Genomic DNA, 27,356 nt, shown 5'->3' on the forward strand with positions numbered 1-27,356 from the left:
AGAGAGACTAGAGGAGGGATCGCTTAAGACCAGGAACTCAAGACCAATTGCAGGGGTGGGGAGAAAAGGAGGAAAAATGAAGCAGGAGAAAATCTGAGAGATTTTGAAACACACACACACCCCAGAGAAAAGGAGAAAATATTTACACAGCGTCCACATTCAGAATATATCAAGGACTCTTACACCCAAGAAGCCCAACAATGGCTAGAGAGATGGCTGAGCAGCTAAAAGCGTGTTCTACTCTTGCAAAGAACCTAGGTTTGGTTTCCAGCACTCATTGTGAGCCTGGCAGCTCATAATTCCTTCTAACTCCAGGCGATCTTATACTTCTGGCCTGTGCAGACTTTCATGCTCATGTACATATACCTACACACAGATATACACATCTGCATCACTAAAATAAAAATAAAATATCTTTAAAAGCCCAACAGATGAGAATATGGATGAAAGATGCACATTTTTTCAGGCAAAAACATTTCCTGTACAACTTTGAACCAGTTGTTTAACCTTTCTGTGTCCTAGTTCTGTATTTTGTTCACTGGAAGTAGGATCAGAATCTACTGTGTAAAGTTAATGCAAAGACTGAAGAATTGAGGCCATGTAAAGTATCTAGAGCAGTTAGTTATTGGCTCAGAATAAACATTAAATATATGCCTGCTATTTATCATGTTTTTGTACAATGTATCTCCACAAACGTGAGGTTCAGTTAAAACCTGATCTTGATTTACTTTTTTTGGTTGTGTGACTAGTCCAGATGGAACTGCTTTACCATGTAGTAAGTTTAACCCGTTTACATTTATTGGGAGTTTGTGTACATCATACTTTTGTTTTCTAGTGGTGGATTCTGTAGCCCACCAAGCAATGCTGTAAGTATGTATACAGTGCTGACATATTGCCTTGGGATCTATTTCAGAAACCACTCAGATCGAGGATCCGAGGGTGCAATGGCGGCGGGAACAAGAGCACATGCTGAAGGATTACCTGGTGGTGGCCCAGGAGGCTCTGAGTGCACAAAAGGAGATCTACCAGGTGAAGCAGCAGCGCCTGGAGCTGGCACAGCAGGAGTATCAGCAGTTGCATGCCGTCTGGGAGCATAAACTGGGCTCCCAGGTCAGCTGTGAGTACCTCCCACTGCTGGGGCCATTGCCAACATCCCCCACTGGTACAGCAGGGACTGTCCACTGAACACTCTCAGTAGCTTCAGTACTTAAATCTGCCCTCTTTCCCCCTCCATTCCTTGTACAAACTATCAGACTCTCTATTGTTCCTCCTGTTACTTTTTTCTTTCTTTGGTTCTCTCTGTGTGCATATGTGTGCATCGTGGGCACATGTGTGCACTGACGCTTGTACCCATGCATAGAGGTGGAGGCCAGAGGAGGATGTTGGGTATCCTGCTCGGTCACCCATCTCTTTATTCCCTTGAGACAGGGTCTCTCCCTGGAGTTAGACTGGTGGCCAGCAAGCCCCAGCGTTCTTCCTGTCTTTCTCCCCTACAGGTCCTCCCCACATTGCTGTAGTTACAGGCACACACAGCCGTGCCCGGCTTTGTACATGAGTGCTGAGGATCCAAACTCAGGTTCTCCTGATTGCACAGTGCTCTCACCTGCTGAGCTGTCTCCCCAGCACCCCACTCCTTTCCGTGTTGAGCAACAAACTCTTTGCCATTTACACCTTGTTTCATTCTATTTCATTTATTCTCATTTTGGAATGTTACCCAGGTTCCGTATCACCGCGTTCAAAGCTCATCCATGGCTATGGGAGATGGGGAGAAGGGAGTTGTTTAATAGGTGCAAGATTTAGCTTTGGGAGGAAAAGAAGTCCTAGGAGTGGCTGATAACGATGGACAATGCCACCTTTACTTTACCAACATTAAGCAGGAATATACTTAATGTTGTGAACAGTGTGGGGCGGGGGTTGTTTTTATTGTTGCTGTTTTAAGGTTTTTGTTTTCTTTTTTAAACTTTGTTGCATGTACCACATGCATGCCTGGTGCCTGTGGAGGTCAAAAGAGGGCATTGAATCCCCTGGACCTGGAGTTACAGACAGTTGTGATCCACCAAATGGGGACTAAGAATGAGCCTGGGTTCTCTGCAAGAGCAGCAAGTGCTCTTAACTACTAAGCCATCTCTCTAGCCCCTGATTTTTGGTTTGGGGACAGGGTTTCATCATGTAGGCCACGCTAGCCTGGAACTCACTATATAGACCAGGCTGTCCTTTAACTCACAGAGATCTGCCTGCCACTGCCCCTTGAGATGAAAGGCGTGCGCCACCATATCCAGCATTGTGTACATTTTAAAATTACATTCTGTTTTGTGTGTGATTTTGTATGTAGGCACGCACATGCTATGATGTGTGTGGGGAAGTCAGAGGACAGGTTATAAAACACGGCTCTCTCTGTCCACCAAGTGGGTCTCAAGGATCGAACTCAGGATGTCAGGCTTGGTGGCAGGTATCTTCACCACTGAGAAACCTTGCTAGTGCCCTTCATCACTGAGACAGAGTGGGTGGCCTCTGTCGTGAAGAGTGACCTCTAACTTGCTGTGTAGCCAAGGCTTGCCTCGAACTCCTCATCCTCCTGCTTCTGCCTCCCAAGAATGGAGGGATCATGGGTGTATGCCACCACTGCCCGGCTGTGTGTGCTGTTTCTATGCCGGTTTAATACAGTACTGAGAACAGAACCGGGGCCTCATGCATCCCGAGAAAGCATCCTACCAAGTGAGCGACATCCAGCCCTGTGTCCTGCACATTTTACTACAGCTTCCAAACAAGCCAGCAACCTCCAGAGGTTTCCTATAACTTCTTGTGAGGCCTGCCAAGCTCTGTGTGACCAGTCCCTGCAGACCACCCTTGACTCATCTCAGGTTTCCATTCACTAGCGTCCAGGTGTGCTAAGCCTCTCTCACCCCGTTCTCCAGCTTGTCCCTCAATTTTCTACCACAGGACATTTGCACTCACACTTCCTGGCATGCATGACAAACACCTCCTCATCCTTCAAGCCTGATCTCTTGGGCCATCACCACCAACGGCTCTGTCCAAAGCCCCTTCCCCAGGTTGGCCCCAGCCTCAGCTCTGTGGCTGTCTGTCACTGCACATTTCACAGCGCATCTGCTTGCACTATAGGTTGGTGGTATTTATAGATGTATACAGTCAGGGCTCCTGCCTTCCTTATTTACCCCGGTGTCACAGGAACAAACCAAGCCAGGCTGTGTCCTCCTAGAGCTGGGTAATGCCAGCTCACTGACTGCCAAGGATCCTCAGGGATCAGAACTTTTTTATTTCAACATTTTGTTGTTGTTGTTGTTTAGGTAGGGATAAGGCCCAAGCTAGCCTTGAACTGGAATTCTCCTGCTTCTGCTTCCTAATTACTGGGGTTAAAGACATGCCACTACTTTACTAACCAAATCTTTCCTGCGTTTATTGAATGTTTATTACACACCAGGAACGTTCCTACAAATCTGTGTATGGTATTTCCAACAACCCTCCTGGCACTTCTCTTCCACTCAAATATTAATTAAGAACTATTATTAGCCACCCTAACAGATAAGGAAACCAAGGCTCAGGATCAATAATGTGCCCACGGTCTTACAGTTATAACATGCAAACCCATCTGTCATCTCTGCCACTTTGAGTATGGGCCAGGCAGTGGGGATAGGCATGTGACCATGGTGTCTGGGCATCTGTGGTTTGGTTGTGATGCCCTTGATTTGGGAGGTTCATTCAGCTATAAGGCTGGAGTCAGCCCTACTGGACCACCCACTGTCCCAGTAGCCACTCAGGAGCTCCCCCCGGGATCTCAGCTTCTGTGGGTCCAATGACAGGCTGGGTGCTTTTAGGAGGCTTCTAGCCCCGAGTTTGACTTAGTCAGCGGGAGCTGACTAGATGGCTTCCGCCACAGTGTTCTCCCACAGTCGTAGACGCTGGACATCGGAGATGAAGTGCTGGCACGGGGGGGTTCCAGTGAGAGCTCTCTTGATTTACACATGGCAGAGAGAGGCTGCAGGCTCTCTGGTGTCTCTCCTCTAAGGCCACAAATCCCAGCACAGCAGCCCAGTTCTCAGGACCTCACTTAAGCCTGCTTACCTTCCAAAGGCCCTGTCTCTAAACCCCCATCATTTTGGAAGTTAAGGCTTTATATGGGAATTTAGGGGTTCAGTGCACAATATTCTCATTGCCACAGTCCTGAAATGGAGACACTCTTGTTGCTAGTGAAACTCAGGCTTGAAAAGGTGAAGTTGATGTTTTTCCTTTCTCTAAAGCTCCATAGTTTGAAAGGTGGCAAATACTCTTTCTTTTTTGGGGGGTGATAAGATGCTTATATGATAAGAATAATCACCAACAATTCATTTGCTAGTTTTAGACTGTCAAGTGTTCCTTTTTATTGGAGATACTTGCAGCCTTTATATATGGGATGGAATTAACACCACCAGTAAATAGCCAGTTGCTACCACAAGCCCTGTGAGATGGGTGCTTCATTGAGGTTCTTTCACAAAATATTTCATCCAAATCTTTCTAATCATGAACACAGTCAGATATATCCATAATGCAGACTAGTCTGCAAGATAATTGGTCTGGATTTTTTGTTTTGTTTTGTTTTTTGTTTTTGTTTTTTTTGTTTGTTTGTTTTTTGTTTGTTTGTTTTTTGTTTTTTGTTTTTCGAGACAGGGTTTCTCTGTGTAGCTTTGCGCCTTTCCTGGAACTCGCTTTGGAGACCAGGCTGGCCTCGAACTCACAGAGATCCGCCTGCCTCTGCCTCCCAAGTGCTGGGATTAAAGGAGTGCGCCACCACCTCCCGGCTTGGTCTAGATTGTAAAAGGCTGAAGAAGCTACTCTGGGCGGACAAGAAGGCATGGGATAAACCATGGCATCAAGCTGATTGTTGGTAGCTGTTGAAGACACTGATGGCTTTGAATGTGGTGTGTGTCTTCAGCTTTTGCTGGTGTTTCCAAACATCATTTGTTGAATTCTTTTTTGTTGTCTTTTGGGGTTGTGTGTGGCTAAGGGATGCTGGAGATCAAACCTAGGTCCATGTGTACTCTAATCACGTTCCATATCCCCAGCCACGTTAAAGAGTTCCTGTGAACTAAGAACATTCCTAACCAGGCAGAAAGAGTAATAAACAAATGAGGGAATGTTAAACTCTGGAGGATCTCATCACAGATGGTGGAGCATGCCCAGAATCCCAGTTACTCCAGAGGCTAAACCAGGGATTACAAGTTTGAGGCTAGTCTGGGCTACATAATTTGTGTGTGTGTGTGTGTGTGTGTGTGTGTGTGTGTGTGTGTGTGTGTGTGTGTGTGTGTGTTTGTGTGTGTGTGAACTAACTTAAAGGGGTAGTAGGGATACATGGAACTCAACAATAGACTGCTTGTCTAACGTGTGGGAGCCCTGGGTTCCATCCCCAATACCACCAAAATAAACAAACCCTGGGTGATCTAGGTGAAGGATGTATCAATATTGGTCATGTCATTCTTGGATAAAGTTGATAAAATTAAAGGTCAGATGGGAAAAAGAGTCAAACACAGTAGAGGTAAAGAGTCTCGTGAGAAAAACTGTGTGGTGACGGCAGCCATGGGAAGCTGTTCTCAGAAGACTCGGTGCATGTCTGTTGCCACAACACTGACCGTGAGAAACCCTATTTACCAGACTCAGACTCTTTGTGTCTCACTGTGAAGGTGGTAATGATGCATTTTTCTGATGCGTCCACAGCAAGATTTTTAGCCGCAGTTGACATTCAGAGCGGGCACAGAGGCTGCCCTGAGTATGGAAGGGTGTTCAGTATCCTTCCTTCTGGTCTCCATTCACCAGGTACCAGCAGTGTCCCTGCCCTCGAAGTTGTAACAAATGAAAACATTTCCAGACATCTCAGTGTTCCATAGAAGGCAAAATTGGCTCCAGTTGAAAGCCACTGATCTAGGGAAAGCACCTAGTATGATTTCCTTAGAAACATGTTAATGGCTAAGTAAATATCCTCATTGACACATAACTCCATGGTTAAAATGAGACTTCACTCAAAGTCCCAAGCTACTTTAAGAGGATTTACACTTTACTTTTTTATATACATGTGTGGTATGGATACCCACGTGCCATGGTGCACCTTGAAGGCCAAAGGACAGCTCAACAGACTTGGCAGCAAGTGTCTTTACCTGCCAGGCCATTTTATCTGCCCAGATAGTTAATATTTTTTAAGACCAATTAATTAATTTGTGTGTATGTGCCCATTAAAGTGTATGCATGCATGTATGGTGTGCATGTGTGTGAATGGGGAAATGGGGTATGCCTGCGTGTTCAAAGGCCAAAAGTGTGTTTAGCTACCTCAGAGCTGGAGTTACAGACATTTGTGGGGTGTCTAGCTTATTAGATGCACGCTGAGATATACTTTATATATGTTTAAAGGCATGCTCTCACTGTGTAGCCCTGGCTGGCCTGGAATTCACTATGTAGACCAGGCTGGTCTCTGACTCACAGAGATCCACCTGTTTCTGCTGGGATTAAAGACGTGGGCTATACCATGCCTGGTTCCATATACTATTTTCAGAGGCAGTGCTGGAACCAGACTGCCCAGCATCAAATGCATGATATGTGGTCTGCTGGCTGTGTAGCCTTGTAACTCCTTGGTCTTATTTTTTGTATGTACAAAATTGATCTAATAATAATATTAGATCTGCCTTTTGGGGGACTTTATGGGATTTAAACAAGTCAATGAGGTTATGGAATGGTACATATCACATTGTTCATCCATCAATAAAACTGTTATTGTTTATTGGTATTGTAAAAGAATTTTAACAGATCCCTGGCACCAAGAATATAAACAGAGTTCCCTAATCTATCTAGAATTGCTTAAATGGCACTCTGATGCCACAAGTGAGAGATGTCATATCATGGACTTTGTGTCATGCACACAGGTACTTAAAATACTAAGTTACTTTCAAACCAGGTGTGATGGCACGTATCTTTAATCCTAGCACTTAGGCAGAGGCAGGTGGATCTCTGTGAGTTCAAGGCCAGCCTGGTCTACATAGTGAGCTGTAGGTCAGCCTGGACTACATAGTGAGACTCTACCTCAAAATAAGTAAATAAACAAAGTTACTTTCAGTTCATATCAAGCATGAATAAATTTCCTTTTTTTTTTTTTTTGCCTTGGGCTCTATCCCCAAGATACCTCATTATGAATATGCAAGCATTTCAAAATTCAAAAATTACAAAACCTGAAACCGATCCAGCACCACACATTTCAAATAGGAATGCTCTGCCTATAAATACTCGGCAAAAGGCAGGAAGTAAGTGATGCGGTTCTTCTGCCCGTTAGTGTGACTTTCAGACATCCCCCACGAGCTGCACCAACCTCAAAGGCCACTTCCATGGGGTCAGTCAGGCACCTAGATCTGAGACCCAGATCCCAGTTAAAGGAGGTGTGGCCACAGCCTCCTCTTGGTCTTCTTTTCGGTTTGATAAGTCAAGTTTGATTTCCAAGTCAACTTTTCCTGTGTGACAGAGTGGTGAGACCACATGCCTGTCCTCTAACTCAGATGGCCTGTTGGGGCCTGTGAAGATTTCACCATTTGGCCTCGACTGTTGTGAGTGCCAGTCACAGGTGGAGCCATACCCCGGGATAGACTTCTCATCATCTCTCTGGTGTAGTCTCTAGTCCCATGGGGAGGGAGAAAGAAACCAACATTTAATGTGTGCCTGCTGTATGCCTTGAGAGCAGTAGGCTAGCCCCTCCGCAGCAGTTCCCTTTACCAGATAGCATTATTCCTATTCTACAGGCAAGGAAACTGAGTGGCAAGTGGCCTCCTCCAGAATCACACCACTGAAAAGTAGCAGGTGCTTTGATACCCAGGCAGGTCTGGTCTCAAAACCTTGATTCCCTTCATTTAATCCAAGTTGACAAGTCACATGTCAAAGTTTCTAGCCTACATCTGGTTCCTCCCAGCTTGAAACAGGTGAAGACTCTTTGGAGCCTTGCTATGCTTCATCCCCTCTCCAGACTTTGATGTCCCAACTGAAAAATAAATTATTGGTGCAAAAAAAAAAAAAAAAAAAATACCAGCAGGAGGACTGAGAGAGCTCAGCATGTAAAGTACGGGCCGACATGCTTCACAATCCGAGTGTGCTGGCTAGTTTTATGTCAGCTAGAGTCATCTGTGAGGAGGGAACCTCAATTGAGAAAAATGCTGCCATAAGATCGGGCTGCAGGCAAGCCTGTAGGGCATTTTCCTAATGAGTCATTAGTGCCACCTCTATGCTGGTGGCCCTGGGTTCTGTAAGAAAGCAGGCTGAGCAAGCCAGTTAGGATAATTCCTCTATGGCCTCTGCATCAGCTCTGTGTATTCCTGCCCCGACATCCCTGGATGGTGCCCTATAAGTTATAAGAGGAAGTAAACCTTTTCCTCCCCAGGTTTCTGGGTCATGGTGGGTTTTGTTTTGTTTTGTAACTGCCACAATAAGATCTGGAGGCTACAAAGCAGATGGACACCTACTTGGACAGCCTCAGGAAAGGGAAAAAGGACAGAATTGGGGGAAACTGACAGCTCTACCCTTCTGTAGCTTTAGAGTTTGACCCGGCAGCAGCTCTCTCTGGAAATGAAGAGAAGAGCACCTCAAAGGGTTGTCTGAGGCAGACCAGACCACATCCCATATCGGTACAGCCAAGGGATTACCCATCTCTAACCTGGCAAAAGACTAAAGGTATGCACTGGAGTCTCTGGACTGGAGGATTAGAGGATACCAGGCAAGTTCAAAGCCAGGACAGACCCCGCTAAAATGTATTTATTATTTGACCATGGACATGGGCTTTGGAGACCTCAACCCTCGTGTTTCATTTGGTGGCCCAGAATGGTGGCAGGCCATCACCCACTAGGCTGGATAGGACTCTGGGAGACCTGGGCAGAAGAGAGATGTAAAGAGAGAGTAAAATTAAAAGGCGTCGATGTTGAGGGTTCCTGAGTGAGATAGCGAACCGTCATGGACCCCGCAGTGCACAAACCGGTAGATCAGCCTCCATTCTTTGCCCGTGCAGCAGCCAAGACTCCAGGTGTCCTGTAACCAAGGAAATAGAGACTGACCACACTTGGAGAGGCTGGAGGGCAGAAAGTACTCATGAGAAGAAAATCCCGGCAGAAGGCTGCACAGCCACGAGGCAAGACTAGGGGGCTGTATTCCAAACCAAGGAGACTTCCAAGGCCCACGTGACGTTTCAGAAGTCAAAACATGAGACATAACAGTTATATTGGAAGATTGGAAAATACAGCTGAGGAAATCTTCTAGGAAGCGGAGCCAAAATACAGTGAGATTGGCAAGGAGAGGGGAAACAAAGCCATGGTGCAGAAAGCCTGTTCCAGATCAAAACGGATCTGAGGGAACTGAGGAAACAGAGGAAGAAGCCTCCATGAAATAACTCAGCCACATTTCCCAGCCCTGGAAGACGGTTTTTACACCGAAAAGCTTCACCAAGTGCGCAACACAGTAGATGAGAGTCAGCAGACACGCATCCACCACTGGGAGGTTTCAGACCCCAGGAACAGTGCAACATCCTACAGGCATCCAGAAAGACCAGGTTACATGGAAATGGTCAGGACTCAGGGTACGCCAGACTTCGCTCGCCAGCCGCACAGAACTAGAGAGGAGCAATACCTTCTCCTTTCTCCAGAAAGGCAGTTCCGATCCGAAACTCCGTAGCTGTGAAGCTATCTTTAAATATAGTGTAGAATAAAGATATTTTGAGACATGTGGGATTTTCAAAACTTTTGCTTCCTTCCTGTCTCCTTTCCCAGGAAGCCAATACAAGTGAAGTTCTAGCAGTGTCATGGAGGTGGCCCAGAAAGGGAGACCTGAGATGGGGGAGACAAGAGAGGGGTGAAGAGGGCTGGAGTAGCATGATGTGGGAGCCCATGGGTGCTGGCTGTGCATACCCCCTCCCAGGTAATGAGGAACCAGAATGCTTACTGGCAGAAAGCATAGCACCTTACTCCAAGCAAGTGGATTGGATAATGCAGAGTGTAGCCCAGGATTGCCCTGAACTCCCAGAATTCCTCTTGCCTCGGGCTCCTGAGTGCTGAAATGATACAGGTTTTTTTGTTGTTGTTGTTTTGTTTTGTTTTTTTGTTTTGTTTTGTTTTACCATACCTGGCTTATGGAAGTCTCTTTAAAAAGAAAAAGAAAACTTCAGCGAAAATTTTACCTAAAAAATATGCACCAGGCTGTATTCTATTTTAGCAGCTTTGTGAATAAATTGTGCATTTCATAAGAATTCTCCATTGAGTAGGAATTCAAGTCTCTGACAGCCCCCTTGGTAGGAATTTTTTTTTTTTTTTTTGGCTTCCTTTGCTTCCAGAATTTCTGAGCATGCTCAAGGGATGCTAATGTATTTTCACAAGGACTTACCCAGAACTACCTTTGCCCAGCCTGGGTCAGGAATTGCCACTTCCGACATGTCTTCAGACCCTAACCACTCTCCTTAATGTCTCCCCATAGTGGAGTACTGTCCCCAGCAGCACCGATGCATGATGGGAAGTGGAGGTGGTGGTAGGATGTGGTGCTTAGAATAGGCAGCCCCCTCTGGTGACCTTTCCACATACATCTCCATCTTATTTCCCACACTGATAACTAATCTAGGCTTTTCATCATGTTCTTACTATCCACCATGGATAAGAGATCACGTGAACCACTTTAAAATGCTGGGAAGTACCTCTTCGGAGAATATGCTCAAGCCATTTTCCAGCTCTGTATCCAGCCAGGTTCATCCCAGCGACTCCAACCCCACTGAAGACTAGAAGAATTAGAATGCAGGAGTCGACAACCTCACACTGTCAGTGAAACATCCTGAGCACCTGAGTCCTTGTTCCGTGCCCCCAGAAAAAGGCCACAAAAGCTCTCTTGTCACCACCTTGGCTCTGCTTGTCTCTTCCAGTAAAGCCCAGACCCCATCACCCTGGTCGTCACTGTGACTTGTGCTGAAGTGCTTTGCTGCCTCAACTGTCATTGTATGGAGTCGTTTTTCTCATTTCCCAAACTTGAACCTCCCTCGTACGTAATTCAAAGCCCCGCTAAACTATTTTAACGAAATCCAAACAGCAGCTTCTCCCTCCATCACTGTCAGATGCTGAAAATACCGTGGATGTCTTCCACGAAAGCCTGGCCTCAGCTTGGGTTCTCACTGCAGTGTCCAGATCACCAAGAGCGGGACGGGGGATGAGCTAGCCCATCCAGTGTGATTTGAGGACACTCAAGAAATACCTTCCTTACCCAGAAAACCTGTTTAACAGTGGGGGAGTGTGTTTATTTAGAGCATGATTGAGTCTCATATCTAGACATGTTTCCCTTTTTACCTCACCTGTCAGGATGCTCAGAGCCAGGCCTGTGGTGACTCCGGTTGAGTTAGGGAGCCTGTGGCATGCAGTGATTTCTCTTTGTCTCGTTTTCTTCCTTGAAGTACATCACACTGTATTGTGTTCATTTCCATAAGCCACAATGACATAAATGCCATTAAAAGGCAGTTGAGAGCCGGCAGTGGTGGCGCACGCCTTTAATCCCAGCACTCGGGAGGCAGAGCCAGGCGGATCTCTGTGAGTTTGAGGCCAGCCTGGTCTCCAAAGCGAGTTCCAGGAAAGGCGCAAAGCTACACAGAGAAACCCTGTCTCGAAAAACCAAAAAAAAAAAAAAAAAAAGAAAAAAAAAGAAAAAGGCAGTTGAGTTTTAACATGCTAGAACTACAGCTATGCATTAGATGACTTAAGACAAAGATAATTGTTCTAGGGTAGTATGACTATGGGTACTTTATTTTCTTCTCAAATGTACATTAGTATAAAAAATTAATGCTAGCAGCTTTATTACCAAATCATGTTAGAAAATATGAAAAAGACCAAAAAATACAAAGGTGGAAATTAGTTTTGTCATCCATCCCTCCAGACAGCAGTGTTAACCGAGGGTCTCACACATGCCAGATAAGCAGCTGAGCTATGTCCCCAACATCCAGTCTTTTTAAAGGGGTGTGTGTGTGTGTGTCTGTGTGTGTGTGTGTGTGTGTGTGTGTGTGTTTACAAACTGTACACTCCTCTCATTTAACTTTTCCATACACTTTGTCATTTGGGCGTCATGGAACCGTGTGTCGACACTTTCCCATTTCACTCTGTGGTTTTCTGCATCATGGGTTTTTTTTTTTTCTTTTTTTTTTTTTAAAGATTTATTTATTTATTATGTATACAGAAGAGGGTGCCAGATCTCATTACAGATGGCTGTGAGCCACCATGTGGGTACTGGGAATTGAACTCAGGACCTCTGGAAGAGCAGTCGGTGCTCTTAACCGCTGAGCCATCTCTCCAGGCCCTACATCATGTTTTTTGTTGTTGTTGTTGTTGTTGTTGTTGTTGTTGTTGTTGTTGTTGTTGTTTTTTCTCAGTTCCTGTCTTTATATTTATCCACACACAACTACTTGTCTTCTGGTTTGTTGAAGTAGTAAGTCAGACAACACTTGCCACAGTAATGTCTGTCAAAGTGGCTAGCCATGAAAACTCCAGCACCACCCTCATCAGAAGGACACTCTCGACGAAGACGGCTAATTTTGCCATTTTCATCCACCTTATGGTACTTTAGTACAGCCAGCTTAACCGTCTTCCTCTGATGCTTATTCTTCTTGGGAGTGGTGTGAGACTGCTTTCTTTTTTTAGCACCACCACGAAGTCTCAACACAAGATGAAGGGTGGACTCCTTTTGAATATTGTAGTCAGACAAAGGACGGCCATCTTCCAGTTGCTTACCAGCGAAGATCAGCCTCTGCTGATCAGGAGGATCTTCCTTATCCTGGATCTTGGCCTTTACATTTTCTATAGTGTCCGAGGGTTCAGCCTCGAGCGTGATGGCTTTCCCCGTAAGGGTCTTCATGAAAATCTGCATCTTGGCGGCGGTTCCACCACAGATGGCGAATCAGAAAGCTACGTCATGGTTTTAAATGGCACAAGTCATATCTGTAAGCAAGGGTGTGGTAAAGACACCAGAAAATGGCCGCTCCCTGAGTTGGGAGGAAGGTTTTTATTGTAGATAAGAGAGAAAGACCATCCAGAAGCAAAAGGGAAGCGAAGCGGACTGGACATGGCCAGGGCTATCTATGAGAGAAACGAGAACAGCGAACAGCCAGGGGCAGGGGAAAACCTGTTGTTATAAAGAGAGTGGGAAGTGAGCTGCAATCCGAAACAGCCTGGGAGTTGGCATAGGAGAGGGGGTGAGAAGGGCCAGAAGGCTAGCATGGGCTTTGAGATACATAAACGAGTACACGAGGAGAGGCAGGAGGAGTCTGGAGGTTAGCGTTGGCTTGGTACACACCATAGGGATGTGGAGAGAGGGAGCCAGAGGAAGGGGAGATGGGGAAGCGGGTCTTACCATTTCACGGGGTCCTGAGAAAAGCGAAGAGCATCCACTAGCAACCCTACAGTCCAACGGGAGCTGAGCCAACCCTGTCACTTCTGCACACATGCACTGCCCCTTGGAGTTTGAGACCCAACAATGTCGTCTGCATTTCCTGTGTCTCATATTTAACAAACCCCCCTTTGTTGGATAGGTAGGCTGTTCACGTTTGTAGTTCTTTCTCTCTGGGTTCATTTAGAGGACTCGGTAAGCCAACTTGGCCGTTGCTTCCTCAACTGAGATTCTCTTCTTTCTTCCCTGCAGTGGTCTCTGGGTCGTCGTCCAGCTCAAAGTATGACCCTGAGATCCTGAAAGCTGAGATTGCCACTGCAAAATCCCGGGTAAGGATCTTCACAGCGTCCTTGCTGACCATTAACTAGCCAACCCTCCAGGCCGTGGCAGCCAGGGCTGACAAGGCCCCTGGGGTAATAGTAGCGGTGGTTGTTGTATTAACAATGGTGCCACAGTTGCCATATACAGGCACTGACCTTGTGCCTGGTGTAGTGTTGGGCACGTCCGTCGTCCCTTGGAAGTAACTATCGCCGTCTCCTGCACTTTAAAGATGAGCAAGCAGAGACCAAGAACCTTGCCTGAGGAAACAAGAGTCCTCAGTGGAGATCTGAGTTTGGTGGCCTCTTCCTCCTCCTGGCTGCTGCCCCGCTCTGCATCATCTTCATTCCTCATGACTTTAGGAGGATACGTGTGATTACCCCCATTGTACTGAAATAGAAACTAAGGCAGAGTGGTTAAGTGTCTCACTCACGGCACACTGGGTATCTTGAACACTGGTTTCACGCCAGTCCGAATAATTTCCACATACAAAAGCATAACTCGGGGAAGTGGCCTGAGGCAGGATGGAATACTTGGAACTAATAAGCTGGTGTGCCACGTCTGAGGGGCTAAAGTTTTTCAGCTCTAGTAGGCTGCGCCCACACTGGAATTTGAGCCCCATGTTTCTAGATGTCAAGTATTTTTGAAAAGAGCAGTATATGGAGGTTTAGTACATAAAGTCTCTTAGACCTTAATTGGTAGCTCTCATTGAAAGGCTTCCAGAAAAAAAAAGAAGAAGAAGAAGAAGAAGAAAGAAAGAGAGAGACAGAGAGAGAGAGAGAGAGAGAGAGAGAGAGAGAGAGAAAAGGAAGGAAGGAAGAAAGAAAGGAAGGAAGGAAGGAAGGAAGGAAAAGGAAGGAAGGAAGGAAAAGGAAGGAAGGAAGGAAGGAAGGAAGAGGAAGAGGAAGAGGAAGAGAAAGAGAAAGGCTTCCAGCACTCTGGAGGCCACAAACGGCCTGCAAGTGGGATCTGGCTTTTGGTGGTGTCTTGCCTCTCACCTTCATGCAAAGCGCTCTCAAACTCATCACCAGCTTTAAGCTGTGTGTGACCCAGGTAATTACTGTCATCCTCATCCATCACAATAGGCAAGAAGAGGTGAGAAGGGGTCAGTGGTGCAAGAGAGATCTTATAGCTAGGAAGTGGGGGGGGGGCTGTCAATCAGTCAGTGTCTGATTCCTTCCTGTTTCCCTGGTATAGAGACTGGGTGGCAGCACCCACAGGGACACTGGCTGGGGTGCTGACTCCCAGACCCACCCGGGTGAAGGGAGGGTGCCCAAGGGATGTGGGTGGCTCCTTATGCAGTAGCAGTACAGTCAGGGGCTTCTGGACTCCCCAGCCTACAGCTCCACATCTGCCTCTGACTTCATCCTCTGTGTGGTCCTCTACCATCCAGGTCAACAAGTTGAAGAGAGAGATGGTCCACCTTCAGCATGAGCTACAGTTCAAAGAGCGTGGCTTTCAGACCCTGAAGAAGTAAGTCTGTCCTGCAGTGGAGACATGGGGCAGTCTCCACCCAGGCTCCCATCCTGCTCTCTCTGCCCCTCTCCTTCCCACAATGCACCTCTCACAATTCTATTTAACTTCTTTTCCACTGACATTTACTGAAGGTGCCGTCACTGAAGGGTGGAGGTAAACAGAGTCATTTCAAACCACGGAGCTGTTGAAATCCTCTGAACTTCTAAGCCCATTAAGGACAGCCGAGTCTTACTCCCCAGGCCTAAAAGCAGGTGTTAAGCATTTTTGTGCACACCTCAGCTCTGCTGATTGACTGCTAGACTGTCAGACACAGACAAAGCAAACCCTTTAGCTCCATGGCCCCTAAAGTGAGCCGCCACTTCAGCGCTACCCCATTGCGGAACTAGAAATCTCTTCCAACATTGAACACAATTCCTAGAGAATTGTGCACCTGACTATGTGCAGAGTCCCCTATGGGTGGGACAGAGAGCTTCCACACTAAACAGATAGGTGTCATTTTCATTTGTAGAAGAAGTGGGCTTACAGCTAAGTCAAGGGTATGGCTTATTTCCTATGCACTGTGTTAACTGTTGCGATGTTGACCATGACCATGAAGATTTGTAGAGCCCTTGCTGTATGCCAGGAAATATCTTCAAGTGTTCCTGCATGAGGACGTTCATCTGATCCTTGTGGCAATCCCAAAGGAATGGGTTTTTTGTTTTGATTTTAGCTATAACCCCATTGTATAGATGAGGAAACTGAGTTGTATACTAAATGCTCAGCAAATATCAGCTTATTGTTATAATTAGACACATGTAACAGAGACTTTTGTCATGTTTGGGGTGTTGTTTGTTTGTTTTTGTTTTTTGAAATAGGGTTTCATTCTTTAGCTCAGGTTGGCATCAGACTCATAGCCATCCTACTGCCTCAGGCTCTCAAGAACTAGAATTAGATGGGTATGCTACCACTCCTTGTTTAACTAAGTTGTGTTCAGTCTATTTAGTGGCTCCTGGTGTTGAGGGCTTTTACTCTTTTTGGGGGGCGCCACCTAGCTCCCAAATAAATCACACACAGAGGCTTATTATTACTTATGAATGCCCGGCCTTAGCTTGACTTAGTTTCTAGCCAGCTTTCCTTAACTTGATCCCATCTACCTTTTGCCTCTGGGCTTTTCCCATTCTCTTACTTCTGTAAATCTTACTCTTTCTCCATGGCTTGCTGTGTAGCTGGGTGACTGGCCCCTGGAGTCCTCCTCCTTCTCTGGCTCCTAGATCCCTCCTCCCAGATTTCTCCTTCTATATACCTTCCAGCCCCGCCTATCCTGTCTCCTGCCTCGCTATTGGCCATTCAGCTCTTTATTAGACCATCAGTTTGTTTTAGACAGGCACAGTAACACAGCTTCACAGAATTAAACAAATGCAGCATAAACAAAGTAACACACCTTAAAATAATGTTCCCTAACAGGCTCCCTTGGTAATCATTACACAGGTAGCCTAGCAACCCTCACAGAAACACCAGGCAGGTTACCAGGATTCCTAGCTTCAAGAGACTTCCAGTCTTGAGGAGGCTGTGCCTGTATGGACTGCTGCTCTGATAGTCATTTGCTTTCTCTTCCACCCCAAGCCCAACCCATACCATTTCATTATCCACCCCTACCCCCAAGTCTATCTGCATCATTCATTGAGTACCATATCCTGCCCAGGACATATCAGTGAGTCCTATCATAACTATAGATCAAAGCGTTATGTATGTGACATATAGTTATGTATGTAACCCCTAGGTGAGGGCAGTGGTTGCCACTGTTGCTCCTCCTCCTTCCCTTTCTCTTCATTAAGAGTTTCTCTATTATATACCTCTCACTGTCCTGGAACTCATTGTGTAGACCAGACTGGCCTCGAACTCACAGATCCACCTGCCTGTGCCTTTCCGGTGGTGGGATCAAAGGCGTGTGCCAGCATGTTCTCCTTTACCTGCCCTTTTTCCACAAGCCCTCTCACCACCTGAGGGAGCCTCCAGGAATCCAGCACAACAGAGGAGGTGAGCCAGTGTGAGCTGAGGATGGTGGCACACACCTGCAATCCCAACACTTGCTGGGTTGAGGCAGGAGGGTGAAGAGTTCAACGCCAGGCTGGGCTACATAGCAAGACCTGTCTCAAAATCCAACAACAGCAACAAAAGGAAATATAACCTGCCGGAGGGGTAGCTCAATGGGGAGCGCTTCCTAGCATTCCCAAGGCCTAAGTCACCAGTTGTCATGCTTTGGAGTCGCCTAAGACCATCCGCATGTCAGATATTTACATTACAATTCATAAGTATAGCAAAATTATAGTTATGAAGTAGCAAGAATTCTGCCAGCTGCAGGAATATATCATGAGAACTCAACTGGTTATGGCAAAGTCACTACCTGGAGGGATCAGGGAATTCCTCCAGAGGAAGCCAAATTCCAAGGAGCTTTTGGTATTATTTGGCTTGTTATGTATCAGCTGTCTTCTGTTATGAAAATCATGTGTGCCTTCATAGTTTTCCCAATTGACTTTTTCCGAAGAAGTAGCAAGAACATAATTTTATGGTGGGGGAATCACCACAACATGAGAAACTGTATTAAAGGGTCACAGCATTAGGAAGATTGAGAACCACTGCCTTAAATTCAACCCCTAGTTCTGGGCGGGGGGGGGGAGGAGAAGAGAATTTGCAAATATGGCCCTATATTAGATTCTAAATTGTATGGAATGTTTTTCTTTTTTAATTTAAAATTTTGACTTTCATATCTTTTTTATGTGCCTTTATGTGTGTAATTTACATACATATACATGTCAATCATATCCTTCAAACCAGATTCTAACTTCGTTCCAGCTAGGGGCTGTGCTTTCTGCTCCTTAGTAATTTTTAGTGAGCAGCGGAGACAATTCAGGGCAATAGTGTGAGCGTAGACATTCCTAATTTGACCTGCATGCAGTTCCAGAAGCTTGGAAGCATAGTTTAAGGCTGCTCTTTCCCCACCTCAAGAGCGCCACTTAAAATACTCCCTATTATTCCCAGAACCTCCACAAACCTGTTTTACCACATTGTCACCCTGCAGCAGCATTGGAAGTTCTTGTCCTTTGGTAAGCTGACAGTGAAACCCTAAAGGCAACCCTCCCCGCCCCTCCCCTTTTCCTCCCAGTTTGATTGCTGGCCCAGGTGAGACTCCTTTGCAGCCCTGGCTGCTCACAGTCCTCAGCTAGAAGCAGCAGACTCCCAGTCCAGGGTGGAGAAAGCTATCAGCTCTAGCACACACCCTGGCAGCAGGCATGGGTTCAAATCCCAGGTACCTGGGACCTTGGAAAAATAACCTAACCCTTCTAAATTTTGATATCTTCATCTGAAAAGTCCATGGTTGTCAAGACTGAGCTAGAAAAATCCCTGTCTAGGATGTAACAGAGCCTGGCACAGATTAGGACCTCACACATGCTGGACATGTGTTCTAGCCATTGAGAGGCATCTAGTCTTTGTCTTGTTACTTGTTTTTTGTTTGTTTTGGGTTTTTTTAGGGAGTGGTGGTACCCAAGAATTGAACCCCGCTAATGACAAGCACACAGTCTGTTCCCCAAGCTACACCTCCAGTCTAGAACTGTTGGATTAGTATCAATTATTATTATTGAGATGCTTGGAGATTTATTGGATTTTGAAGTTCATATCTCAGTCCCTCTCTAGATACCACCTCAGATAACCCTCTCCCTGGACCCAAAGAGCATATGGCCCTGTCAAGCTCCCTTGGAATTGCTTTTGTTCAGGGTCTAGTGAGACATGACTCAGGCATTCCCGTAGCCTCCCTCGTTTGCAGAACCTGGGAGTGGTGAACCTCATTCTTCAGGGAGTTTCCAGAGGACTTTGACAACACGTCACGATCACTGTTAGGGACTGACATACAGTTCTTCTGCTCCCCCCAAGAGCTTACGTGTTTGCCTCCATGATGGCGGTGACACCAGCCAAGAGCTGTTGAGCAGCTGTGTCTACGAATCCATGAGCTTGTTTGTAGTGATTGATTCAGCAACAGGAGTTTTCTGTTTTGTTTTGTTTAAATAAAAAAAGGGGATGTGTAGGGGGGAGGATGATGAAGACTGAAAGAAACCTCTCAAGGACAATGAAAAAGAAAAATCAAAACTCAAGTGTGGGGCTTTGGCCTGCAGCTTGACCCCTTGTGAGCAGGAGGGAGTTGAGACTTAGGCTATTCCTTTGACAGGGGACGGGCATGGCAGGGGCTTTCTTTCTGCACTCCACAGAGCCCCTATGCCAGAATTGTCTGGACAAGACGGGATGAACCAGCCATTGTCAGAGGCTGTGCCCGGCTTCTGAGGCTACTGGGCAGGAGAGTCCCCGAAGGCCCGAAATGACAGCTGCACCATTTGAAAAGTCCTAAAACACGTCTCCCCACCACCCAGCACACACAACTTTTCCTTCCTTTTACCCTCCACCCCCAAAAGATTGTTTTACTGAGTATATAATGGTGACCCTTTGTCCTCCCCCACCCCCTCTCGCTCGAGCCGTATCCCAAGTATCCCTCTCAGAGCTGCTCTCTGCAGCCAGATTCCAGAGCCCGGGTTGCCAAGGGCCTGGAGAACTCAGGTAAAGCTCTTTGCGGCCCAGCACGCAAACAGCTCTGTCCATCCTTCTGGAGATGCAAAGCCATTCTTGCCCTGTTGGCAGAGGAGAGCTCTGCCCAGCCTTCAGACCTGTTGAAGCATACGGCTCTCCCCTGCCCGCACCACCCCCCTGGTAGTTTGGGCCGGGGCACCTTCCATCCTACCCGAACTCTGGGGATGGTTCTCTGGAATATCACCCACAGAATTTTGGAGCAATGTGAACTTTTTCAGGCTAAATCTGAGACAGATATTAGCCAACCTGGCCCGGGCCTAAGTCCTCGAAAGGATAGACAGGCTATTTTTAGTGGGAGACACAATTGGGGCTTTGTTTTGTGTCCACAGAAGCTGAAGTAACCGCAGGGGGCAGCTGTGTGGGGCCCCCTCCCCTACTCCGGAGCCGTGAGGCCAGGGTGGAAACCTGCTTTCCTCCTTTCCAAGTGATTTCCCACTCGGGCTATTTTTAGCACTGGACAGTTTGGGCTGTAGCAGGAAGCCAGAGAGGAATGCCTGTGAGGGTTTCTGATCCTGGAATAATGGGTTTGTGGTGTTCCCTTGACTGTTAAACTTCCCTTTCTCCACCCTCCGCTGAAGCCTCAGGCCAGCCTTTGATGAAAGCATGAAGTGTATCTGCTCTCAGACAGAACCTTCTCCACCCCTCGGCCATCTCTGGTGCCTTAAGTCACAGCTCAGTGGCAGAGGGCTTGCCGCCCATGTGTACAGCCTTGGATGTGATCTGAGCACTTCCAAAAGGAGAGGGGAGACACTCAGCTTTTCTCTTTTAACCTTTCAGCAACACAGACCTATACGTAGAGCCCGGATAAGCCAATAATCTCCAGGCTAGAGGCGCTTAATCCCTTACATGTGTACACCACCTCCTAGTTCGCCATAGGACTTAAATCCCATTTGACGGTGAGAACAACCGTGAGCAGGGCCAGGCAGATGCCACCATCCAGGCCTCTTTAGAACCCCGAGGTGCCATGTCCGAAGCTGCACTGTAACAGCCTCGTCGTGGCCTGGAATTCTGCACATGTTTACTGCCGACAGGGTTCTTGGGTGGTGAGATGGCTCACCGGGGAAAAGTGATGCCATGAAAGGTACAGCCTGAGTTCACCCCCCAGAAACCACACAAAGACGAAAGGGGAGAGCTCCCCAAAGTTAGACACGGTGGTTCTCCACCTACGGTGACTTGGGGCCATATATTTGGACAATATATGGGAACTCTTTCTTTCTTTCTCTCTCTCTCTCTCTCTCTCTCTCTCTCTCTCTCTCTCTCTCTCTCTCTTTCTTTCTTTCTGAGACTATGTAGCCTTGGCTGACCTGAAACTCACAGAGATCCACCTGCCTCTGCCTCCCAAGTGCTGGGATTTAAAGGTTTGAGCCACCACCGCCCAACAGGAAATTGTCACAACTCCAGCCTGGGGTATTATTAACATTTTATGAATTAGTGCCAGGGACACTGCTAAGCAGCCTGTGACGGACAAGATAGGAGACACACCATCTCCTCACCCTCACACACACCCCCACCCCCCGCGCCCCGTCTATGCCAGATTCTAATACCATTCATGTCCAGCTCTGTTCTCCAGGGTACCACAGTTAAAACGACGATGCTGCTTCATAAAGTCTTAAGTTATCAACACAAGTGAAGTTGCTCAGCTCTTGGAGACATGTTATAGGGAGCCTCCTCCCCAGCCTGGAGGACTCAGGAAGGGGTTGGAGAAGACGGCCATTAAGAGCTCATACTTAGAAGAGCCCAACTCTAAGAACCATGCTGCTCCTCCACTCTGCAGCCACACACATCTGCAGTTTGACAAGATCCTTCTCTGCCTTCTTCCCCAAGCAGAGCCTGGAGACGGCTGTGCAGAATGGAAAGAGGAGACTTGAGAGCCCCTGCGCTTTCCCTGTGTCCTCTCCTGTCTGATCTCTCTCATTTCCTGACCCCTAGAATTGACAAGAAAATGTCCGATGCCCAGGGTGGCTACAAACTGGATGAGGCCCAGGCTGTGTTGAGGGAAACCAAAGCCATCAAGAAAGCCATCACCTGCGGAGAAAAAGAGAAGCAAGACCTGATCAAGGTGATGAGGGCCCCAGGGATGTGGGCCCCTGGTACCCTGTGATGAGGACCCCCAGGGATGCCGGCCCTCGGTACCCTGTGATGAGGACCCCCTAGGGATGCAGACCCCTGGTACCTTGTATATAAGGACTTCACACCGGCTACTTTCACATACCACACCAACCACTTAGTTCTCATTACAGGATGAGTTTCCCTAGTCCAGACATTTTTTGAGTATTAACATGATACTGCCATGGAAAAGTCTATGTCTGACTTTGTGTGGCAGGCACAGACACAAGACACAACGTTGGTGCATCAAAAATATCAAGATACCTTTGGGCTGTGTGCATAAAATATACATGAAACATCAATTTTGTGTTTAGACTTTGGTCCCACCCCTAGAATAACTTCAGGTCCCTATCACTAGCTGTCACCACCCAGCTTGGTTTTTGTTTGTTGTTGTTTCTTAAAGGTTTATTTATTATGTACACAGTGTTCTGCCTGCACAATAGAAGAGGGCACCAGATCTCATTATAGATGGATGTGAGCCACCATGTGGTTGCTGGGACTTGAACTCAGGACCTCTGGAAGAGCTGCCAGTGCTCTTAACCCCTGAACCACCTCTCCAGCCCCTTCCAGCTTGTTTTTGAATGGACCAAATGATGGAGCCATTTGATCTGAACATGACAATGTCTGTCTCCTGTGTTCTCTGTGCCGGGAACTGAACCATGGAGCCCAGTCCCACAACGTGGTGATGGGTCTAAATGCCTTGCATGCATGGCTCAGGTTATCTCCATTCTTCAGATAAAGACAGTCTGGCGGGGCTGGAGAGACGGCTCAATGGTTGGGAGTGCTAGCTGCTCTTCCACGTGACCCGGGTTCAAGTCCCAGCACCCACATGGCAGCTCACGACTGTCTATAATTCCTGTTTCTGGAGATCTGATACCCTCACACAGACATACATGCAGGCAGAACACCATCGTGCATAAAATACAAATAAATAAATTATTAAAAAAAAAAAAAGACAGTCTGGCTCAGACAGGAAGTGGCAGACCCTAGAACATATGACTCACAAGCCCATTTCTTCACCCCTGAATGTAATCCCCACCCAGACCCACCTAACCCTGAAGACACCTTCCCATCACTTCACCAACACATCAGGAGTCCAAGACTCAGAATTGCCATGGCTAGCTTTGGGAAGAAACTTTGGCAAACAAGAGGACTGTGGCCCAGTGAGAATGGGGGTGCTTGTGGATAGCAAAGGGTATGCACACGGAGCCACGAGCTGTTACTTCCAGCTTCTCATTGGTACCGTGAAGAGGATCAGAAGATTCCACAGAGAGCTTGGTTGATGTAGTAAAATTGCAGTGAAGCTGGGCTGTTGAGTGTTGGCTGTCACGTGGCATTGTCTTTTAATTGATTACACTTGTAACTGACACACATGTAAAGTAATTGTCTTAGTTGCGGTTACAATTGCTATGATGAAATAGCATTACCAAAAGCAAGTTGGGGAGGAAAGGGTTTATTTGGCTTATACTTCCACCATGAGTCCACCACTGAAGGAAGTCGGGACAGGAACTCAAACAGGGCAGGATCCTGGAGGCAGGAGCTGATGCAGAGACCATGGAGGGGTGCTGTTTACTGGCTTGCTCAGCCTGCCATTCTCAGCCTGCTTTTTTTATTTTTTATTTTTTATTTTTTGGTATGAGTGCGCTATCTGCATGTATGCCTACATGCCAGAAGACAGCATCAGATCCCATTATAGATGGTTGTGAGCCACCATGTGGTTACTGGGAATTGAACCCAGGACCTCTGGAAGAGCTACCAATGGTCTTAACCGCTGAGCCATCTCTCCAGCCCTCAGCCTGCTTTCTTATAGAACCCAGGACCACCCACCTAGGAGTGGCACCACCCTCAATGAGCTGGGCCTTCCCCCATCAATCACTAGTTAAGAAGATGCCCCTTAGGCTTGCCTTCTGGAGACGTTGTCTCAGTTAAGGTTCCTTCCCCTCAGATGACTCTAGCTCTCAGGCATGAAACTGACATAAAACGAGCCAGCACAGTAAGACCTGGAATTTTCCCACTTCACAGAGAAGTAGGTAGATGCGTAGGGAGGGTAATCGGCTAGCTCAGAGTGAGAAGTCAGCTCTAACACAGTGAGAAAGAAACAGCAAGAATTCTACCTCAGGGGCCTGGAGAGATGGCTCAGCTGTTAAGAGCACTGACTGTTCTTCCACAGGACCCGGGTTCAATTCCCAGCACTCACATGGTGGCGATACAACCATCTGTATCTCCAGTCCCAGGGCACTCAATGCCCTTTTCTGGAGTTTGAGGGCACTGCCCATCAACCACACCACTCACTGCTCCCTTACCCCTCCCTACACTGCAGAGCCTTGCCATGCTGAAGGATGGCTTCCGGACAGACAGAGGGTCTCACTCTGACTTATGGTCCAGCAGCAGCTCTCTGGAGAGTTCCGGCTTCCCGATGCCAAAGCAGTTCCTAGATGTGAGCTCACAGACGGACATCTCTGGGAGTGTGAGTAGGCGGGGGTGACACCTGGGAGGTTGCCCTAGCAAGGGTAGCTGTCTGTCCTTCATCACCCGAGGAGCTGGTCCATGACTGTGAACTCAGCCCTGTGGAGCTCAGCTGGCCCCAGATGTGACGTGATGGTGTGAGAGAGTAAAGGCCAGTGCTGGGGATTCCACCATCCTAAGTACTGCCTAGCCAAGAGCTTATGCCTGTAGGCCCTGCACACAATCTGTTTTTAATGCGGAAGCGCCTTCCTCTCATGTCCTTCATACTGTTTTGTAGCACCATTCTGGGTTTCTTTGAACATCTGGAAAGCAGAGTATATTCCTCTCATTGTTCCCCACCCAAGGCTTACCTCTCTCAGACAGCTGCTGACTCTTGGTGCCAAGGTTCAGCCTGGTCCCAGTCGTGGGTAGTGAAAATGCTGCCAGTCATGAAAGTGACCGAGTAGGACCAGCTCACAGCGAGTGTGATCTTCAGAGAGACTTTGCTCTCCGGGAGCACAGAACACGGGGTGACTCTGCCTCCTAGCCTCTGCTGGCTAAACGCTGTCCCCGGCTGATTTCTGTAGCTCTTTTCCCACTAGTGAGGGGACACTCTGTCCAAGTGAGGTCCCGTGAGTCTGACGTTTCTTGTTTCTGACAGGAAGTGCAGAAACAGGCTATTCCCCACTTCCCCGTCCCAGCCGTTCACCCAGCCGCAAGCCCCGTAAAAGCCAGACTAGGTGTGCTTTCTCTGTTCTAGGACTTTTCCTGATTATACAGGGCTTCTGTTCTCACTGTAGCTCTGAGTTTTCGGCTGAGGCTCTGCCTGGTGTGCCCTGGTTGGTTACTGTGTATTATTTGCTTCTACCCCCCTCACCTGAGGTCCGTGTTTGGGCCCTTGACTGGTTTTTTTGTTTTTTTGTTTTTTGGCTGTAAGATGGTATTGTGGGCCTCTTGGTTTCTTTTCCCAAAGTACTTAAGCATATGAGTTTGAGACCATTCTCACGGCCCGAAGGAAGAGAAGTATTTTTGTTTACCCATCTTCCCCCACAGTCCACACAGCCAGCCCAGTGACTGGGGACTATTCTCAGCTCTGCCCACGTAAGCTGTCAAGTCTCCCGTGAGCTGTTGAAACCTCGCTCAGCTCTGGCCTCACTGCGGTAACCGGGTAATTCCCGTCTGTTCTTATCTCGTCCTCCAGTTCAGCACCAGCAGCAACAATCAGTTGGCCGAGAAGGTCAGGTTGCGCTTGCGGTATGAAGAGGCTAAGAGACGGTAAGTCAAGGCCGGAGCTGGGAAAGGTCACAGTCATAACTCCCAATCATGGTGGGGCCCTGGGGACATGCCTCTTGTTTAATTTTCACATAGATTATAAAGATCTTTATATGTTAATCCTCCCGAATTCAGAGAGGAAATGACTGGCCCAGGACACTGTGCTGGACAGAATTTAACTATGTTTGAACCCAGGTCTGTTTAACCTCATATCCTCGTCATTTTTCTATCTACCTGGCTTGGATTCTACAGTCAACGCTTTCTGATGTTCTTGGAATCAGTTTGGTTTGAGAGAGCAGTAACTTTGTTTGATTTGGCTCAGCCACAAGCTAAAGATGACTATGGACGTTTCTCACTTCACCACGAAAATGTTATTTGTGATAGCTTTTGGTTGTTGTACTGGGGATTGAACCCAGGGCCCTGTGCATACCAAGTGCAGCAGCTGTGCCTCCAGTTGTTTCTCTGGACGTGTTGTTGGAGTTTGTTTTTAGACAAGGTTTCTCCACGTTATCGAGGCTGGCTGGCCGGCCTTGAACTGATCTGTAGTTTAGGCTTTTTAAGCTTTTGGGGGTCAAGGTGGGGTCCTGGGGATTGAATCCAGGGCCTTGCACTTGGTATGTATGCACTTATAGTCTACTCATGAGCTAAGACTCCCATCTGACTTATTGTTATTATGTGTCTATGATACATAATCATATGCGTTCAGGGACAGTGTAGGGAGGAACACATCACTGTGCACACATCAGGGGACAACTGTGTGGAGTCTGTTCATTCCTCCCACACTTACGTGGGCTCCAGGGGTTAAATCCATGTCTCTGAGTGGCGATTGCCTTTACCTGCTGAGCCGCCTCACCAGCCCCACAGATGTTCTTGTGAATGAAAATGAACTTAATTATGAAATCAACCTTAAAATTCCTGAAGCAGCACCTCCTGCTTCAATACCTGGTGCTTTGCAGCAGCTTGGGCTCCACGGATTCAGATGTTCTGTGGCTACACAGACTCGTAAGCAGTTGGTTTTTACCACCACAATGTGAGTGTAATAAAGCTGGTGTTCCTACAGCATTTGTGGGAAAGCGTAAAAAGATTATGTGTGCACTTACAGGCTTATCTAATTTTAAAACCTTCCGCAGGGCCGAGGAGATGCCTCACTGGCTCAGAGCGCTTACTAACAAGCCTGGCAACCTGAGTTCGATCCCGGGGATCCATATGGTTGAAAGAGAGAACTGACTCCAGCAAATTACTCTCTGACCTCCACGCACATGTGGCATGGCATGAATACCTACATACCTGCATAAACAAACAAACAAACACAGAAATGTGATAACTTAAAATAAAAAAACACAGAGTCCCTATCTTATTATCTATCTGTGAGAGGGGTGAAAAGTTTGACCTGGGATGTCCCATGACTTTCCCAGGTGGTATTGTTAGAATTTAAACCCCGGATGTTCCGGCTTTGAGTTCATGGTATTCTTTCTACATAGTGTGCCGGCGTCATGGGGAAAGAACTGACCGGCCATTTTGGTGGTGACTAAACTTGGCGACATCCATCCATTGCTTTCTAGACCAACTTGCCAGCCCGGGAAGCTTCTCGGTGGAGCCAGCTAGGATGTAGTGGTGCCCAGCCTGGGGCTCTGCCAATTCCCAATGAGCAGCACAGCTCTTTGCAATCGTGTCAGAAATTGAGCAGACACAAAAGGAATTAAAGAAAAAGGAAT

The 27,356-nt window shown here is 47.2% G+C and overlaps 2 protein-coding genes across 3 annotated transcripts in view; one reads left to right on the forward strand and one right to left on the reverse strand.

Annotated features, from left to right (window-relative positions):
- Window positions 1-27,356, forward strand: part of Wwc1 (WW and C2 domain containing 1) — a 157,139-nt gene that overhangs the window by 81,026 nt on the left and 48,757 nt on the right. For both annotated transcript variants that reach the window (XM_052758572.1, XM_052758574.1), the window contains exons 3-8: window positions 914-1,117; window positions 13,663-13,739; window positions 15,122-15,201; window positions 21,748-21,877; window positions 24,245-24,391; window positions 25,571-25,644. In XM_052758572.1, coding sequence (XP_052614532.1) covers window positions 914-1,117; window positions 13,663-13,739; window positions 15,122-15,201; window positions 21,748-21,877; window positions 24,245-24,391; window positions 25,571-25,644 — 712 coding nt within the window. The remainder of the gene's footprint in view (window positions 1-913; window positions 1,118-13,662; window positions 13,740-15,121; window positions 15,202-21,747; window positions 21,878-24,244; window positions 24,392-25,570; window positions 25,645-27,356) is intronic.
- Window positions 12,236-13,639, reverse strand: LOC128122813 (ubiquitin-40S ribosomal protein S27a-like). Its single transcript, XM_052758575.1, has one exon. It carries the CDS (start codon window positions 12,889-12,891, stop codon window positions 12,427-12,429), a length of 465 nt encoding a protein of 154 aa, XP_052614535.1. The 5' UTR covers window positions 12,892-13,639; the 3' UTR covers window positions 12,236-12,426.

The sequence above is a fragment of the Peromyscus californicus genome, unplaced genomic scaffold (assembly GCF_007827085.1).
Source record: "Peromyscus californicus insignis strain IS unplaced genomic scaffold, ASM782708v3 Scaffold_3__1_contigs__length_106647218, whole genome shotgun sequence".
NCBI lineage: Eukaryota > Metazoa > Chordata > Mammalia > Rodentia > Cricetidae > Peromyscus > Peromyscus californicus.

Bases quoted from the DNA above. Each gene is read 5' to 3' on its own strand.
- LOC128122813 (XM_052758575.1), bottom strand. From the start codon at position 12,891: ATGCAGATTTTCATGAAGACCCTTACGGGGAAAGCCATCACGCTCGAG.